A 15,560-nucleotide genomic window follows, 5' to 3' on the forward strand; every position below is an offset into this window, starting at 1 on the left:
GCACAATAAAGTGCAAACCACCTACGTGTTAACACTTCAGGGTGAAACTTTTCCACGGGCGTACTCCAGTTTACTTCTTGTCGAGAAAAGCTGAAAAGACTCGCACAGCCCAGCCAGGCGACACCAGATTGTCGTGGAAATCAGACAACACTCGCAGACCCGTCCTCTGACGGTAAAAAGGTTTATTACAGAAAGATGGTTAATACAGGATAGAATAAAACAGGATAGAATAATGAGAGCGCTCTGAAGTGCTTGTGCTAAACCACTACTATATATATGAAACGCAGAGCATGATACACTTCTGTGTAGCGATAAGAAGCGGTTTGAGGCAGTTCAAACAGGCTTTGTTTTAGGATGTTAGATGATGTGCAGACGAACCTTGAACAGAAGAGCATGTTTGTGTCTCTGTAAACATTCTTTACTGATCTCAGTGACATGACATGGCCTTCTTAGGCGTTATCCTCAGATGAACATGAACAGGAACAAAATTATTAGTAAAAAGTAAAAATGAATAATTTCCCTCACAAAAGTTACATTCAATACTTTTGGCACTAATGTAATTCCGTATGGGTCCAAGAAAAATTTCCCTAGGGGCCAATAAAGTATCTTATCTTATAATGTATTTGTCATAAAGTGCTATACGAATCAAATTGAATTGAATATTCAGTTACTCTGCTACGGTATACTATATTTACTGTACGTATCAGTGCAAGAAAGCACATAAATGAATGTCGAGCATGATGAAAATGGGCTTTATGGTTCTGAAAATATTATGTGAAATGGAATATGTGAACATGACTAAACTCCCAAATTATTTGCTTGCACTTATTACAGCCGAGATGACAATATCTACTGACTTTAATACGCTGCAGTGTGATGCACAAGTCCAGTCCAAGTCCGGTTTGTTGACTGGAGCTGGACAAATGTGTTCGGAGAACATTTCATCCCTGCTGAACAAAAAAAACCCCAATAGAAACCACTACAGAAATTTGAATGGATTCCACTACAAATACCATTAAAAACAATAACAAACGTAGTGCGTTTTGGCCATAGTCTATTCGGTTTGTATTGGATCGCGCAATTCCCCGAAACGCAGCAGCAGGCTGAAGTAGAGCAGGATGAAACAGCCGCGTCTTCAGCGTTTCAGGTGAGGTCCTGATTATGAATTATATTTTGGAATTGTAGGGAGGCATCAGCATTAAAGTCAGTCTTTAGGATGTTCAGCAAATACAGTATAACCTTTAAAAGTCAACATACTGGTCATGAGTTTGTTTTGAAAAAATTCTTACATCAAGACACCATAAGATCCTATTCACTCAGTATTAACATTTCCCTCAAAAATAAATGGGATCCAGAGTTTAACTATATGTTTATGTATCTTCATCAATGCATAAAGATGCCGTAGGGCAGGTTGAGGGAGAAGCAGCTGGACTTTCAGGGCTTCAGGTGAGGTCTTAAAATGATACTCCGATTAAACATACACCTGTATGAAGAGTTCATTTGCAAAAACAGATATGTCCATTCTTATGAATATTTAAAAATCATGTTTTTTTATTGCGCATTCCAGGTAATATCAATCAAACCGCAGTTGGGTTGTTTTAATTAAGTGAAAATAAATATAATCCAAGCTTGATTTGTATGAACCTGGAATGCACGATTTAAAAAAATGATTTATGGAAATGAATTAAAATGGTGGGTATCTGTTTTTGCAAATGAACTCTTCATAATCTGTTATGGATTCATTTTAAATGACCAATATACATGTATTGTATGTACCATAGTCTACCTATTTTAATGTTAACTTAGTTAAGTTATTATAACACAGGATGCAAAAGAATAATTTACAGAATAAATGTTGAGACAGACCAGGTTTAAGTTTAGTTTTCTTCTTTAGGAGACAGTCAGTGTGAGTGAGGACGATCCTGAAGCAAGTCAGTGTAGCAGTGTCATGGACATGGGGTGTAAGCCATACCAGCCTGATCCAAAATTCATCGAAGTACAGCAACTTCCAAACAAGATTTTGCGGTTTCAGGTGATCTGGTACAGTCAGTATTCATGGCTTCACTACAGTCCAACACTGAAAAAGGGTTATTTGCTTTGAGTGTGTCAAAGCATACACCATAAAAAAGACCACTTTGGGAAAAAAGAATGACCCTGCCTTCTGCACAAAGGGTTTCAGTAATTGTAGGAATGCCACGGGTAGCTTTAGTAGCCACCAAGCCAGCAAAGCACACCACCCCCAAAAGGTTCACTGGTAGGGCTAGTCAGCACAAGCCAAAACCACCAGAGGAATACTATAGGATGGAATATTTCAAGGTGCTGGACAGTTTGGATGTTCAATTCAAAGAACGGTTTAACCAACCAGACTTGCAGATCTTGAGAAAAGTTGAGAATGTTCTCCTTACTGGGCAAATTGATGATGTCATTGGACAGTATCCAGAGATAAACAGAGATAGTTTGAAGGTTCAGCTGCCAATGTTTCTCTCAAAGAATACCTACATGTCAAGAAGCGAAGCTGCAGATACCGTAAGAGGTATGCCAAGTGACGTAAGAGGCTTATCCGATGAGGTTGAGAAGCTTGTTAGGGTGTTGTTAGTCATCCCTGTGGCCTCAGCTGAAGCAGAACGAAGCGTTAGTGCACTCAAAGGACTGAAAACCTGGCTAAGATCTACCATGTCTTAATAATGTAGCTGTATGTCATGCACATCAAGAGGCCCTTGACCAAGTAGATCTTAAAGATATTTGCCAACAGTCCGTATCTGTCAACGACCGACGTAAGCATCTGTTTGGATTGTTTAAATAGACACCAAGGACTATCATGAAGAATGTTGATGTTGAACGCAAAACGTTTTCTCTCTCTCTCTCTTTTCCGTTAACAAGTAATTTCATAGTTTGCTTTCTTTCAGTCTTTGATCTGTCGCTTTGTATAATCTGTATTTAAATGTAAATACAGATCTTAATGTAAATATAGATGTTATATATTAATAAACCAGTTGGTTGTCAAACATTAAACAGTCCTCTTTTTTTCCGGGGTGGGTGTCCCTACCAATATTGAGACCAAAACTAGATTAGAATTTATGTAAGGGCTTCTACTGCACAAGTACACGATATTTTCACCATAAACTGTTCAAAAAAACAAAAAATTCTACAAAAACGTTTCATTTCACAATGTTTTACGTGTGTCTGCAGAGTAACACCGTCTATAAGAAGTTTAAAAATGGCGGACTCGGTGAGGTTTGTCGCTCCGTGCGCCCCCTAGTGGTCTTCTACGTAAATGAAGCGCCGCTCGGGCCCAGGAGGAGAGTGAAGGAAAGATGGCGGCTGGAGCTGAAGCGGCCAGTAGCGGCGGCCGCAGCAGCTCCTCGGCGGTTCTGGAAGCGACTCTGGACCGCCGGTTTCAGGGAGTTACGAACACGATGGAGTCCATTCAGAGCTTGTCCTCGTGGTGCCTCGAGAATAAGAAACACCACGGGGTCGTAGTGCGCTCCTGGATGAAGTGGCTCAAAAAATGTGAGTTGCTTTGGCTTGCACTGTACACAAACACTAACCGCTCGAGCTCTCTTGTAGCGCGCGTGCGTGTGTTTTTATTGTTTTTTTGGGTGTTTTGAAAGGTCTGTGTTGTGTATTTTACTCATGCAAAACGCAGCCCGTGCTTCGCTTTTGCTTGTGCACTTTTAATTATTATTTTTGCACGTCGGTGTGTAACATTTTTAAACGTGTACACACCAGGAGAGCTGCTAACATGCTATCCAGCTGGTGTTTGGGTTATAGGCCAGGCTTGTAAAATAAGGACACAGCAAGACTGTTGCACATTAATCTCACGGGATCTTGATTTGCATCAAACTTGCAACACCTAATATTAAATGTAATCTTAATTATTTTTTAATTGATTAAATTTTTACAGAGAACACACACACACACACACACACACACACACACCTTCATGCGCAAGGACATACAAAAGTATTAAAATGTTTGTTTCATTTATAATAAAGCTTGATTTATAACATTTATAGATTGACATTCACTATCGCTATATATATATATATATATATATATATATATATATATATATATATATATATATGTATGTGTGTGTGTGTATATAATATATATACACGTGTGTGTATAATGCAGCCAACAAAGCTCTAGGAAGAGAGAAAAGCTACACAAGCGAAATACTGATTGTTTATTTGACTTAATTATTAATTGTTTGTTCAACCCAAACTAAAGTGACTCATCAGGTTTCAGAGCTGATATCCCAGAATGCACCGTTTTCAGAGTGTTTCCCAGATCACAGGGTCTTGGAAGGTTGTGTGGTCAGATGGTAGACAGAAGGTCACATGGTATCAAGTGGCTCTGCATGTGTGCCTGATTGAAATGGACAAATTTGTTTGTGTTAATGTTTTTTTACACTGCTGTGCATTGTGGGATTGATCCCAAAACTGTGCAGAGAAAATCACACTATGTTTCACAACACGCTGTTCGCTGTGGAGTGCAGGATTTATTGGGGTCTCTCTCGTTTTTGTAGCGGCGATCATAGTCGAGTAAGTAATACCGGTGCCCACGAATGTAATGTACGTATTTTTGTGAGTGAATGTAATCACTTTTCAGTTTTAATTGATGTCAAGTGATCGGCGGAATGATGGGATCGGACGTGATCGATGTCACATACATGTGATTAGTTGAGTAACTTGATCGGCTGAGTGATGGGATCTGTTGAGGGACTTGCCTGGTCGTGATTGGTTGAGTGATGTCGTTGGATAAATTATGTGATCAGTTGGACTCCGGTGAGTGACATGATGTGATCGGGTGAGTGACGTGATCGGGTGAGTGACGTGACGTGATCGGGTGAGTGACGTGATCAATTGCGATCAGCCAAGTGTCATAATTGGCCGTGATTGGTCGCGCGATGTGATCAGTTGTAATCTGCTGAATGAATATAATGGTATATAATCAGATGAGTGCTGTGATTGGCTCCGATTAATCGAGTGATCGTTTGAGTGATGTGGAAAACTGAGCACGGTGATCAGCTGTATGAAGTTGAAGGCTGTAATTGGATGTGGCTGAGTGATGTGATCCGCTGGACTCGGTTGAGTGGCGTGATCTGTTGCGCATCGATGTGGCTGGGTTTTGTGATGCGATGTGATAGGTTGAGTTAGGTTGATGTCGTCATTTGAGTAATGCGATGGCTGAGAGTGTGATTGGTCGATGCATGTAAACGATTATCAAGTTTGTTTTTTCCTTTAATAAAAGGAAGTCCTCATTAGCCCCGCCTACTTTTCATCCAGCGGAGAGCAACGAGTGATAATAGTATGATCGTAAGATCAGCGTTAACGTAAATAAAAACGCAATCGGCTTTTCCTGTGGTTTTAGTTACACTCCAAGAAACTATACTAGTGCGTCATGTTTATTTAGCTCGCTAGCTATGTTTCAGTCACACAGCTAGCAGGAGATGAATATTAACCTCTTGTTATAGAAAGTAATAACGCGTTAACGCCGATAGTGCAGTGATTCAGACCTGTCCGGTGTCCCGCCTACAATGTGATTAATGTCATCATGCTTAAAGGCGCACTTACAAATACAATTAATAAAATATTTACAACAATGGATCGATCAATTTGATTACGAAATGGCGTTATAGGTTCTTTTGTATGTAGCATATAGTTTCAAATCCTTCCCAGTCTAACCCCTGAAATTCCCTTCCCACGTCTGAGTTGAGTGAAACGCGGTATTAGTATAGCTAGCTAGCTGGCTAGCATAACCTTGAGACGTCATTTAAGAAATGTCACAAAGATTATTCAGTATACGGTTATTTAGCTTCACTACCACAGGTGCCAAATGTCATACTATTCCAAACAAAGTGCACTAGATAGGTTGAATAATGCCGGAAACAATTCTGCTGATGCAACCTTCTCTCTCCGAATATTTCTTTCTTTTGTAGAGATATATATACCGAGAGAGAGAGAGAGAGCGCGCTATATAGTTAAAGGTCCTGTAACAATCCAATGCACAAGGCAAACTGAATGGAGAACTATTATGAAAATAACTAAATGAAAATAAGTCAAAGTTTTGCCCTGACCCTATGTTATGATGCTTAAACTAGCCAGGCTACTGTAATTTACACAGTACTGTTTGAATTGTTGCTATTGTAACTGAACGGGGCTTCAGATGCCTTCATGAAACCAAGATGGATAAAAATCCGCCAGATTTGTCGAACAGAGTGCTGCAGGGATGATGAGGTATTTTTGTAGGCCAACCCAGAAGTTAGCATCACCCTGGTTCCCTTGACAAAAATCCAGCAGGATTTTTGCATTGGCTTTTGTCAATCTTTTTTAGGATCGATGCCGAAAATAAGCTCTGCGGCCAGCAAACGTTTATAATTCTTACACGTTTTTGTTCATCAAGATGAATTTTGAAGCCTAAAAACAATCGCCAGAAGTAAAAAGTTAATGCTATGAACGAACTACACCACGGTCGCATGCCTTCAACGTCATCGCCGGCAAACTTCCGACAACTCTTTCGTTCTTTATTTTAAAAAAAAAACAAAAAAAACCCACTACAATTGGAAAATACTTAAAATTGATAAATTTGTCGGTTGGAATAGTTTTGCAAGAGTGCGAGTATAAACACGACGACGCTGTAGTAGATGACTTTTCCTGTTCGCCATGATGACGTTCAATATCCCCAACGTCTGTAGTCCCATTTAGCCACTTGTTAGCAACTGTCGTTTTCAAGAGCTGTAAAAGCTTTAAATATATATAAATATATATATATATATTTAGTCGGGTATTACTGATGTATTTTACGTTGTGGAATAAAATGTGAAAATATCTTGAGCTTGTGTTAACCACAGAACTTATTTCAGACAGTACCATAACCAAAAACACATTGACTTCGGGACGATGGAAGCGGAAGTGCTAAAATGCTGACCCGTTTCTGGGTTTTAGGACCCATTCCTGCGGCGCTCTTAGCCCTAGCTTATTGAGTTAGCTTACGTAATGGGATACCTGATCTGAAGAGTCATGAAGGAACATCTGTGAAACAAAACAAATGAAACGTCATTCCAGTATCTCAGCTACATTTTTGTCTACATGTTGGGTGTGCAGACTTTTTCATTTAAACCAAAAAGTTCTACTTTGGTCTCATCCGTCCACAGAACATTTTTCCAATAGCCTTCTGGCTTGTCCATGTGATCTTTAGCAAACTTTCTTTTTCTTTTTGGAGAGCAGTAGCTTTCTCCTTGCAATCCTGCCACGCACACCATTGTTGTTTAGTGTTCTCCTGATGGTGGACTCATGAACATTAACATTAGTCAATTTGAGAGAGGCCTTTAGTTGCTTTGAAGTTACCCTGGGTTCCTTTGTGAACGTCGTGATCTTTGTTGGTCTCCACTCCTGGGAAGGGGAACACTGGTCTTAAATATCCTCCATTTCTACACAATCTGTCTGACTGTGGATTGGTGGAGTCCAAACTCTTTAGAGATGGTTTTGTAAACTTGTCTAGCCTAATGAGCTTCAACAACTCTTTTTCTGAGGATTTCAGAAATCTCCTTTGTTCGTGCCATGATACACGTCCACAAACGTGTTGTGAAGATCAGACTCCGATACATCCCTGTTCTTTAAATAAAACAGATCGCTCACTCGTTCACACGTGATCGTCATCCCATTGGTTGAAAACACCTGATTAATTTCACCTTCAGATGAACTGCTAATCCTTGACGATCGCATACTTTTTCCACTCACCGATATGTAATATTGGATCAGTTTCCTCAGTAAATAAACGACCGAGTATAATATTTTTGTCTCATTTGTATAATTGGGTTCTCTTTGTCTACTTTTAGGACTTCTGAGGATGTTGTAGGTCATATTTATGCAGATATCTAGAAAATTCACAGAAGGGGTGCACAAACTTTCAGGCACAGGGCATCAGAAATATGAAGGGACGTGTATTACTGAGGACATTCAGTAAGTCCCAAGTAAGTTCAAATATGTATCACCTTTAAATTATGTTTTAAGTAAATGATCTATTTATATATTCTTTATTGAAGCGGTCAGCACCCGTTTTACATTAGAATCCAATGGAGTAGACCATGCTTTCAAAAACGCCTTGAGCTTCGTTTGGGACGCTCTCAACTGCATTTTGGAACAGCTTTTATTTTGTTGTTGTTTTTTAACTGGAAAAAAGATGTTGTGTGTGAACACAGCCTAACTTTGTTTCGCAACCAAGCCACGTCAGATAGTTCAGTCAAGGTATCTTTATCTATCGTCAGCTGACTAGCTTCGCTGGCTAACGTAACTTTAATTCAGTACATGAATATCTGTGTAAGTTAGCTAGGTTAACAATGTCTTTAGTTGTATTCCAACCTATAGATTTGTCAGTTTTATCTTTTGCTATGGTATCTCTTGCTATCGAATCCACCAGTATTACACCCTAACAAAAAAAAGTGTGTACTTGATTTGTTCGTTGTTGAAGCTTACCTCAAGCAACTTGCTTATCCGAGTCGATGGTTGTAACGATCATCCCGAGATGCCGGTACAGAGAAATATCCAATCAGCTGTTTTGATTAGCTTGGCGATGAGCCCACAAACACGCGTCCAAGCACCGATTGCTCATTCCTGTTGCCAACTTAGCTATCCGTTTGAGATCAAGCCAACTCTCACCGCCGTTTAAATATTCATTAATTACATTACATTTATTCATTTAGCAGATGCTTTTATCCAAAGCGACTTACAAATGAGAAAATATTCATTGTATATAATATAGAGAAATATTCACTCTATGTCGCATAAAAGCCTTATTACGTTCATTCGGCTTAAGGCTTTCAGCAAAAACCCTTAGGTGGTGAGCCTAAACCTTTCTATGGTAGGGGAAACCCTGGTCGGTCTTGCTGCTGTGCGATAGAGGGTCTTGTTGCTGTGCTGCTGGTGTGGTAGATGGTCTTGCTGCCATTGTATCGGGCCTTGTTTAGTGGTAGAGGGTCTTGCTGCATGCCAGAGGGCCTTGCTGTGTGGTACAGGGTCTTGCGACCATAATTCATGCTATCGCTTCATGGCAGAGGCGTGGTCGACTGTCTTACTGTGTGGTAGGGGCAGGTTTTGCTATGTAGTATAGGGTCTTGCTGTGTGGCAGACAGACTTGCTTCATGGCAACGTGTCTCACTGCGTGCCAGAGGGTCTTGCCGCATTGTAGATGGCAGGGGTTATGTTCTGTGAGAACTTCCTTCAATTTACAGAGATTTAAGAGCAGTGATTGAACATTCTGAAAGCCATTCGTCATTTTGACGTTTACAAAATAAGGCATTCAATTGACGTGCAAGGTATTCCGCCATCAAAACTGTTGTAGCAGCACTTTACCAGCATAAAAATCCCTTTAAAAAAAAAAAACTGTGCGCTTCCATGTTTACGAAATAGACTATGGCAGAATTTTTACAGACGTGTCCGTTGACGTGGCTGATGATTATTCACTGTGACGCAAACTCTGGTAGAGGGCCTTGCTGCCTGTAGACTGCCTTGCTGCATGGTACATGGTCTTCTGGGTAATAAAAGACCTAGCTTTATGGTAGATGGCTTTGCAGTGTGACAGTGGGCCTTGCATCAAGGTGGAGTGTCTTGCTCTGTGGAGGAGGCTCTTAATGGTAGAGGGCCTCTCTGTGTGGCAGAAGGGCTTGGACCAAGCTTCATGGAATACTTTGCTGTGCGTTTGGTGCATGTTTTAGAGGAAGGGTGTTTCTGCATGGCTATTGTGGTTGCTGGTGTTTTGAAGCAGTTCTGGTGCTGCATGGTTGAGATGTTTTTGAGAGAGTGCTTTGGCACTTGTTTTGGTACTTGTTTTGTCTAGAGACTTGCTCCCTGGTGTAGAGTTTTGCTGCATGGTAGATGCCCTTGCTTCATGATTGAGTTTCTTGTGTCGCAGAGGGCCTTGCTTCATGGCGGAGGCTCTTGCCGTGTGGTAGAGGGCCTTGCTTCATGGCGGAGGCTGTTGCCGTATGGTAGAGGGTCTTGATTCATGGCGGAGGCTCTTGCTGTGTGGTAGAGGGCCTTGCCGTGTGGTACAGGGCCTTGCCTAATCTTGGAGGCTCTTGCTGTGTGGTGGAGAGCCTTCATGTGTGGCAGAGGGCCTTGCAGCCATGGTTGAGAAGCTTCCAGCAGTGTTAAAGGGCATTGTAACGATGGCCTACGATCATGCTGCTGTATGTTTTAGAGCAACGGTGGTGCTGCCTGGCTGATGCTGTTGATGGTTTGAAGCAAGTGTGGTGATGCCTTGTTGAGAGGTGTATCAGGGTTTTTTGGGATTTTTGTTTTGAGAAGCAAGTGTCCATGTTTAAGGGTGTTTATACATGTCTAAGCGTATTGCTGCATCTTTTTCTGCTTGTTTGAGGGGATCGGTCTGGTGTGTTTGCAGCATTGCTACGGGTACATGTTGCACTGTGTGTTTTTACTATTATTCGGTCATTTTATTCAGTCGCAGTCTGATGATTTTTTTTTTTTTTTTTATGTTCGATTAGACCATAAACCGATTTTTAATTATTAATGAAAACCCTCTATATACATAACAACGGCGGCTACAATTCCACACCTACCTGTAAAATGACTGCTTTATTTATCAGAACATGTGGTGCTAACATCTTTCTATGATTTGGTTTGTGTCTCTTTAGCGGATGCCAATCACAGGCTGAATCTCTTCTACCTCGCTAATGATGTCATTCAGAACTGCAAGAGGAAAAACGCCATCGCTTACCGCAGCACGTTTGCTGAAATCTTGCCTGGCGCCGCCCTGCTGGTCAAGTATGTGTCTAAGACGGGAAATTTTCTTTGAATGGTTTTGTTGTCTGTGTGATTTAAATAAAAAAAATAAAATAAAAAAAAAAAGTTCTTTTTTTGCGCTAAACGTTCTCGGCTTTGTTTGGCTCCAGGGATGCTAAAGTGCGTAAGTCGGTGGAGAGGATCTTCAACATTTGGCAGGAGCGCAGTGTTTACCCAGAGGAGTTGATCACTGAGCTGAAGGCAAATCTCCAGAAAAAAGAGACGGCGCCCCCTTCAGGTGAATACGTCTCATTGTTCAAACACAAAATAAAGTTATACTATTGAGTGAGACACTCTATTTTTTTATTTTTTTATCCCCCCCCCCCCCCCCTTCAGGCAGGGGCCTCAAGAAGTTTAGTGAAAAGTACTGAACTATACAATGTGCTATTTGTCCCCCCCCATATTTCTTGCTCTTCTTCCAGCTCCAGTTACTCCTAAAGCTGCCCTCAAGTCCAAGATCGTAGCAGAGTTCGCAGTAAGTATCTTGAATTGTATTATCTGACCCCCCCACCTCAAATTTGTCCTTATCTGTTTTCTTTTTACTCCACCTCCCCTCGCTTTAGCCTCAGGCGTTTATCGATCGCCTCACTGCGTACAAGCGCTCGTTAGAGGAGAGCGATCTGAAGGAGAAACAGCTCGCCGCTCTCAGGGTCGACGTCTGCAGCACCGAAGCTCTCAAGCGTCTCAAAGGTTTGTTCGTTTGTCCTTCTGACCGTTAACGTAGCACCGACACTGGAGACTCCTTCCATAACCGTTCAAATAAACATAGAAAGCGGTTGTTTCTACGTTAATGATCGCATCGTGTTTATGCAGCAAAGCAAAACAACGGTCGTTAATAATAACGCACCTCGTGTTTGAAGGAAATCGTGTGACGCTAGAGCCGTTTAAAACCACATCACTCTCTTTATCCCCACAGATAAAGCAGGAGGAAATAAATTCTCAAAGGATTTCGAGGAAGGCAGCACGAAGCTGCAGGAGGTTGTGAAGTTTCTGGAAGGACAGAAGGAGGAAGGACCGGTGCTGCTCGAGGCTCTGGGGAACGCTGACGTTTTTTATGAAATGCAGTACAAAGAGGTCAAAATTGTCGCCAACGTAAGTGTCGTGATGCATAACGATGATTATATAGGACTCGGGTGTTGTCTAAATACCCCTCCCAGTCTGGGGTCAGATAAATATCTTATTGCCTATCTATTAATACTATTAACTACCTATTAAATCGCTTTTTGCTGGACATGTCTCTGCTCAGGCATACAAGACGTTCGCGAACCGTGTTTCGAATCTGAAACGCAAACTGGACGCTCTGAAAGCCACGCTGCCGGACGTCGAGTCTCCAGTTCCCTCGCCCTCGGAGGACGCGCCCTCGCCCTCCGGGTCTGAATCGCCCTTTCACGGATTGGGACGCAGCCAACGGCCGAAAGACGAGAAAGACAACAGAGATGTGGAGGACATGGACATGTCTGATGAGGAGACCGCGAACAACACGAGCGTTATTGGTGAGCGTTCGTTCATTCGATCGTTCATTTATTTATTGCTTTTACATGTTTTTATATCTAGGTTTTTTTTCTTCTTCTCTTCAGTCGAAGACAAAAAAGAAAAAGCGCCTCCGCCGATAGTTTCCAAATCCACCAGTGCAATAGCAGCCAAGTCCCCTACTTTAGCCCCTCCCACAAAAACAACATCCGAGCCCGCAGCCGTTCAGACAACGTCTTCGTCTGCGGTGACCTCGCCCACTACTACTCTGAGCCCCGCCCCTTTAAATCTGGCCAATGTGGATCTGGGAAAGATCAGCTCTATACTGAATAGCATCACTAATGCCATGAAGAACACTGGTGAGCAAAATAAAAACGAAACATCCTTAAATAATTATTTTTCATTATTAGTTTAAAGTGCGTCTGTCCAACTGTACTTTTTTTTTTATTTTTTTTTTATTTATTTTTTTTTTTTATTACTTCACAGGTGTGAGTCCTGTGTCTCGCCCCTCTCCGGGAACTCCCACTACACAACCAAGCCACACCCCCACAGCAAAAGCCACGCCCACTGTCGGAACTGCGGCACCCAATCCGCTGGCCAGCATCCTGTCGAGAGTGGATATTTCGCCAGAAGGAATCCTGAATGCGCTCACAAAGACACACACACACTCTGGTAATGACACGCGCACACACTCTGGTAATGACACGTGCACACACACTCTTTTCACACATTTTTACACACACACATTTAGTGTTTTGTTCATACTCTCTTTTTCCTTCAGGTTTGTCTACTTTGCTTTCCTCCGCCCGTGCTGGTACTCTCACCTCCCCAAACTCTGCCCCCTCTTCTTCCGCCGTCACCACGGCGACGGTAACGGCGACGGTAACGACGGCAACCGCCACTCCAACAACCCTGACCACCCCGAAGACTCCAAAAGCCGCTGAACACAACAGCTTGAATCGTGAGTCGGAGCGAGAGAGAGTGACGGATTGGGAGAGAGACAGAGAGAAAGAGAGGGAGAAAGACCGACAGGAAGTCGCAATGCCGAGCTTAGAGTCAAAAATCAACAACTTCCTGCAAGTGAATCCCGGATTTGCAGGCGTATTCGAGGCGGAAAGTAACAGCCCACTGCTTGTGGGCGGAGACGCCACACCGGTTCGAGACGAAAGGGGCGGGACTCCAACACAGGATGAAATCGTTGACAGCCCTTGCGTTATGGGCCACAAAGCCCACGTTTCCTCGTGGGGCACCGAAGACGACCGGAAGGACAGAGACTACCGGACCCCGTCGGGGAAGAGTGCGGCGAAAAACAAAGAGCAAGAAGTAGGGAAGAGGAGGAGTGAAGCATCCCCTGGCCACGCCCCATCCTCCTCTTCCACTTCGTCTTCCTTCTCTGCGCAGGAAGTGGCCACGAAAGCTAAAACGGAAGGGAGAAGAACGAGTGTAGGAGCTCAGAGAGAAAAAGGCAAGGAGGAAAAAGTAGGGAAGAAAGCAGCAAAGAAACAGGAAGTGATGGGCGGAGACAACGAACGCTATCATCGCATCGAAACCGTGGTTACCGCGGCAGCGGGCGACGAAGCCGGAACCATAGATCCGCTCAGCTACAGCAACCGCATCCAGACAGTCGAGAGCATTCGTGTGATTGGTCGAGGTCCCAGAAGGTCCAGTGGTGCGACCAGAGGGAGTGGGGTGTGGTACGAAGAGGCGGAGTTTATGGAAGCCTCACCTCTGCCTCACCCCGGAAATCACGGCCCTGATGGTTCTGGAGACCACGCCACATCTGCCTCAGCTCATTTGGTAGCTCCCCAGGGGCAATACTCGTCACCACCTCCCCCTCCCTTCTTCCCTCCTTCTCAACCCCTGGCCCCTCCAGTTGTCCCTCCTCCTCACATTGCCCCGCCCACTCAACCCCCCTTGACCCCTTCTAGGGACTTCCCTCCCTCCCCTACTACTACTTCTGTGATGGTGGGTGGCATCCTGGTCCCCATTGACCGAGTTTTGCCCCTCCCACCTGCTAATCTGCGTCCAGAGTCGGTGGCAGCCCATAGGGGCGGGGCTATCACGTCCAACAATTCTAGGGGTAAATTGTCTCACTCCATGCGCCCCATTCATCGCCCGCTATTGCAAAGCCCGACCTCGCCTTCGCCCACCACCCCAACCACACCCACAACCCCTACCCCTTCCAGAGAGCCCCGCCCGCTCTTGCCCTCCCCACCCCGACCCCTTCTTCGCTTGCCTTCACAGAGGCTCCCGTTGCCCCTCCCCCTTCCCCGAGAGCCCTTGTTGCCAGGTGCAAAGCGACCTGGCCACGCCTACAGAGGTGGATCGTTACATGCTCCTAAACGACCGTTTTTGCCTCCTCGCTATTAAGGGTTACAATGCTGTCTGATCATGCTTTTGCTTAGGCCCTGTGCCCTTGCTACTAAGGCCAAAGGTCACATGATATGAGCCTAAACACATGCACACTTAAGCCCCTCCCCCAGCTTGGTTTCCCTCAAAGCCAGTTACTTAGACGAGATGGTGGGATGAACTAGGAGATAAAGGAAGATGAACAGAGAGAGAAAAGGTGGTTATTCTGATCATTTCCACTTATCTTTGTGCAAACGTGTGTGTGTGTGTGTGTGTGTGTTTGTTTGTGTGTGGAAACACACAAAACCAGATTATTCTGAATGATCTAGGTCTGTAATTAAGAATGTAAATAGAAGCTTTCTCTCTTTCCTGTGTGGCTTCTGCATTCCTGCTCTCAAGCTCTATCACTCTCTCTGTAAACACACTTTAACCTCTGCTTCACACTTATATCAAAGATCTGGATTAAACCTGCGTTCACATTAGAAATCGTCACTCCAGGTTTGTGGGCGTGGTCTGTCCAGCTTCTTTTCATTTCCGAAAAAAGAAACATCAGTAGCCAAAAGGTATAAAGTCTGTTGTACGAATTTATACGTTACTTTTGCTTAAAGCTTCTTTCCGTGCTCTGTTTTCTTTCCGGAATTGGAGCGAAACGCAAGCAGATACTAGAGAGTTGAGCATTTGTGGGTGGGGCTTTGTCACTAATGTGAACGCAGGCTTATTGTTGCTCAACGGCAAAGATATACAATCTCAAGTTTCAACTATTACATGAAAGCAGAATTAGTCTAGCAAAAAAAAAAAAAAAAATCTCAATCTTAATGCTTCCTTTTTTTCATACTTCCTGTCTTTTGATTCCTTGGTTAAATTTATTATTATTATTTTTTTTTTAGTTCTCGCGTGTATTATTACTAATAAAAGCCCTGCGTTGAGAAACATGAA

At 43.2% G+C, this 15,560-nt stretch overlaps 1 protein-coding gene across 2 annotated transcripts; it reads left to right on the plus strand.

Moving 5' to 3' along the window:
* The first annotated feature begins 1,917 nt into the window (after positions 1–1,917).
* On the plus strand, positions 1,918–15,560 carry rprd2b (regulation of nuclear pre-mRNA domain containing 2b). 2 transcript variants are annotated; one of them, XM_017468210.3, is made up of 11 exons: positions 1,918–2,032; positions 3,190–3,510; positions 10,658–10,787; positions 10,916–11,043; positions 11,228–11,280; positions 11,369–11,495; positions 11,722–11,897; positions 12,052–12,298; positions 12,383–12,634; positions 12,762–12,971; positions 13,057–15,560. In XM_017468210.3, the coding sequence occupies exons 2-11, from the start codon at positions 3,315–3,317 to the stop codon at positions 14,643–14,645; spliced, it is 3,108 nt and encodes a 1,035-aa protein (XP_017323699.2). In that variant the 5' UTR covers positions 1,918–2,032; positions 3,190–3,314; the 3' UTR covers positions 14,646–15,560. The 2 variants fall into 2 exon arrangements, with proteins under 2 accessions (XP_017323699.2, XP_017323708.2); XM_017468219.3 differs by having other exon boundaries at positions 1,920–2,032; positions 12,762–12,947.

Source organism: Ictalurus punctatus, chromosome 1 (assembly GCF_001660625.3).
Source record: "Ictalurus punctatus breed USDA103 chromosome 1, Coco_2.0, whole genome shotgun sequence".
In the NCBI taxonomy this organism is placed as follows: domain Eukaryota; kingdom Metazoa; phylum Chordata; class Actinopteri; order Siluriformes; family Ictaluridae; genus Ictalurus; species Ictalurus punctatus.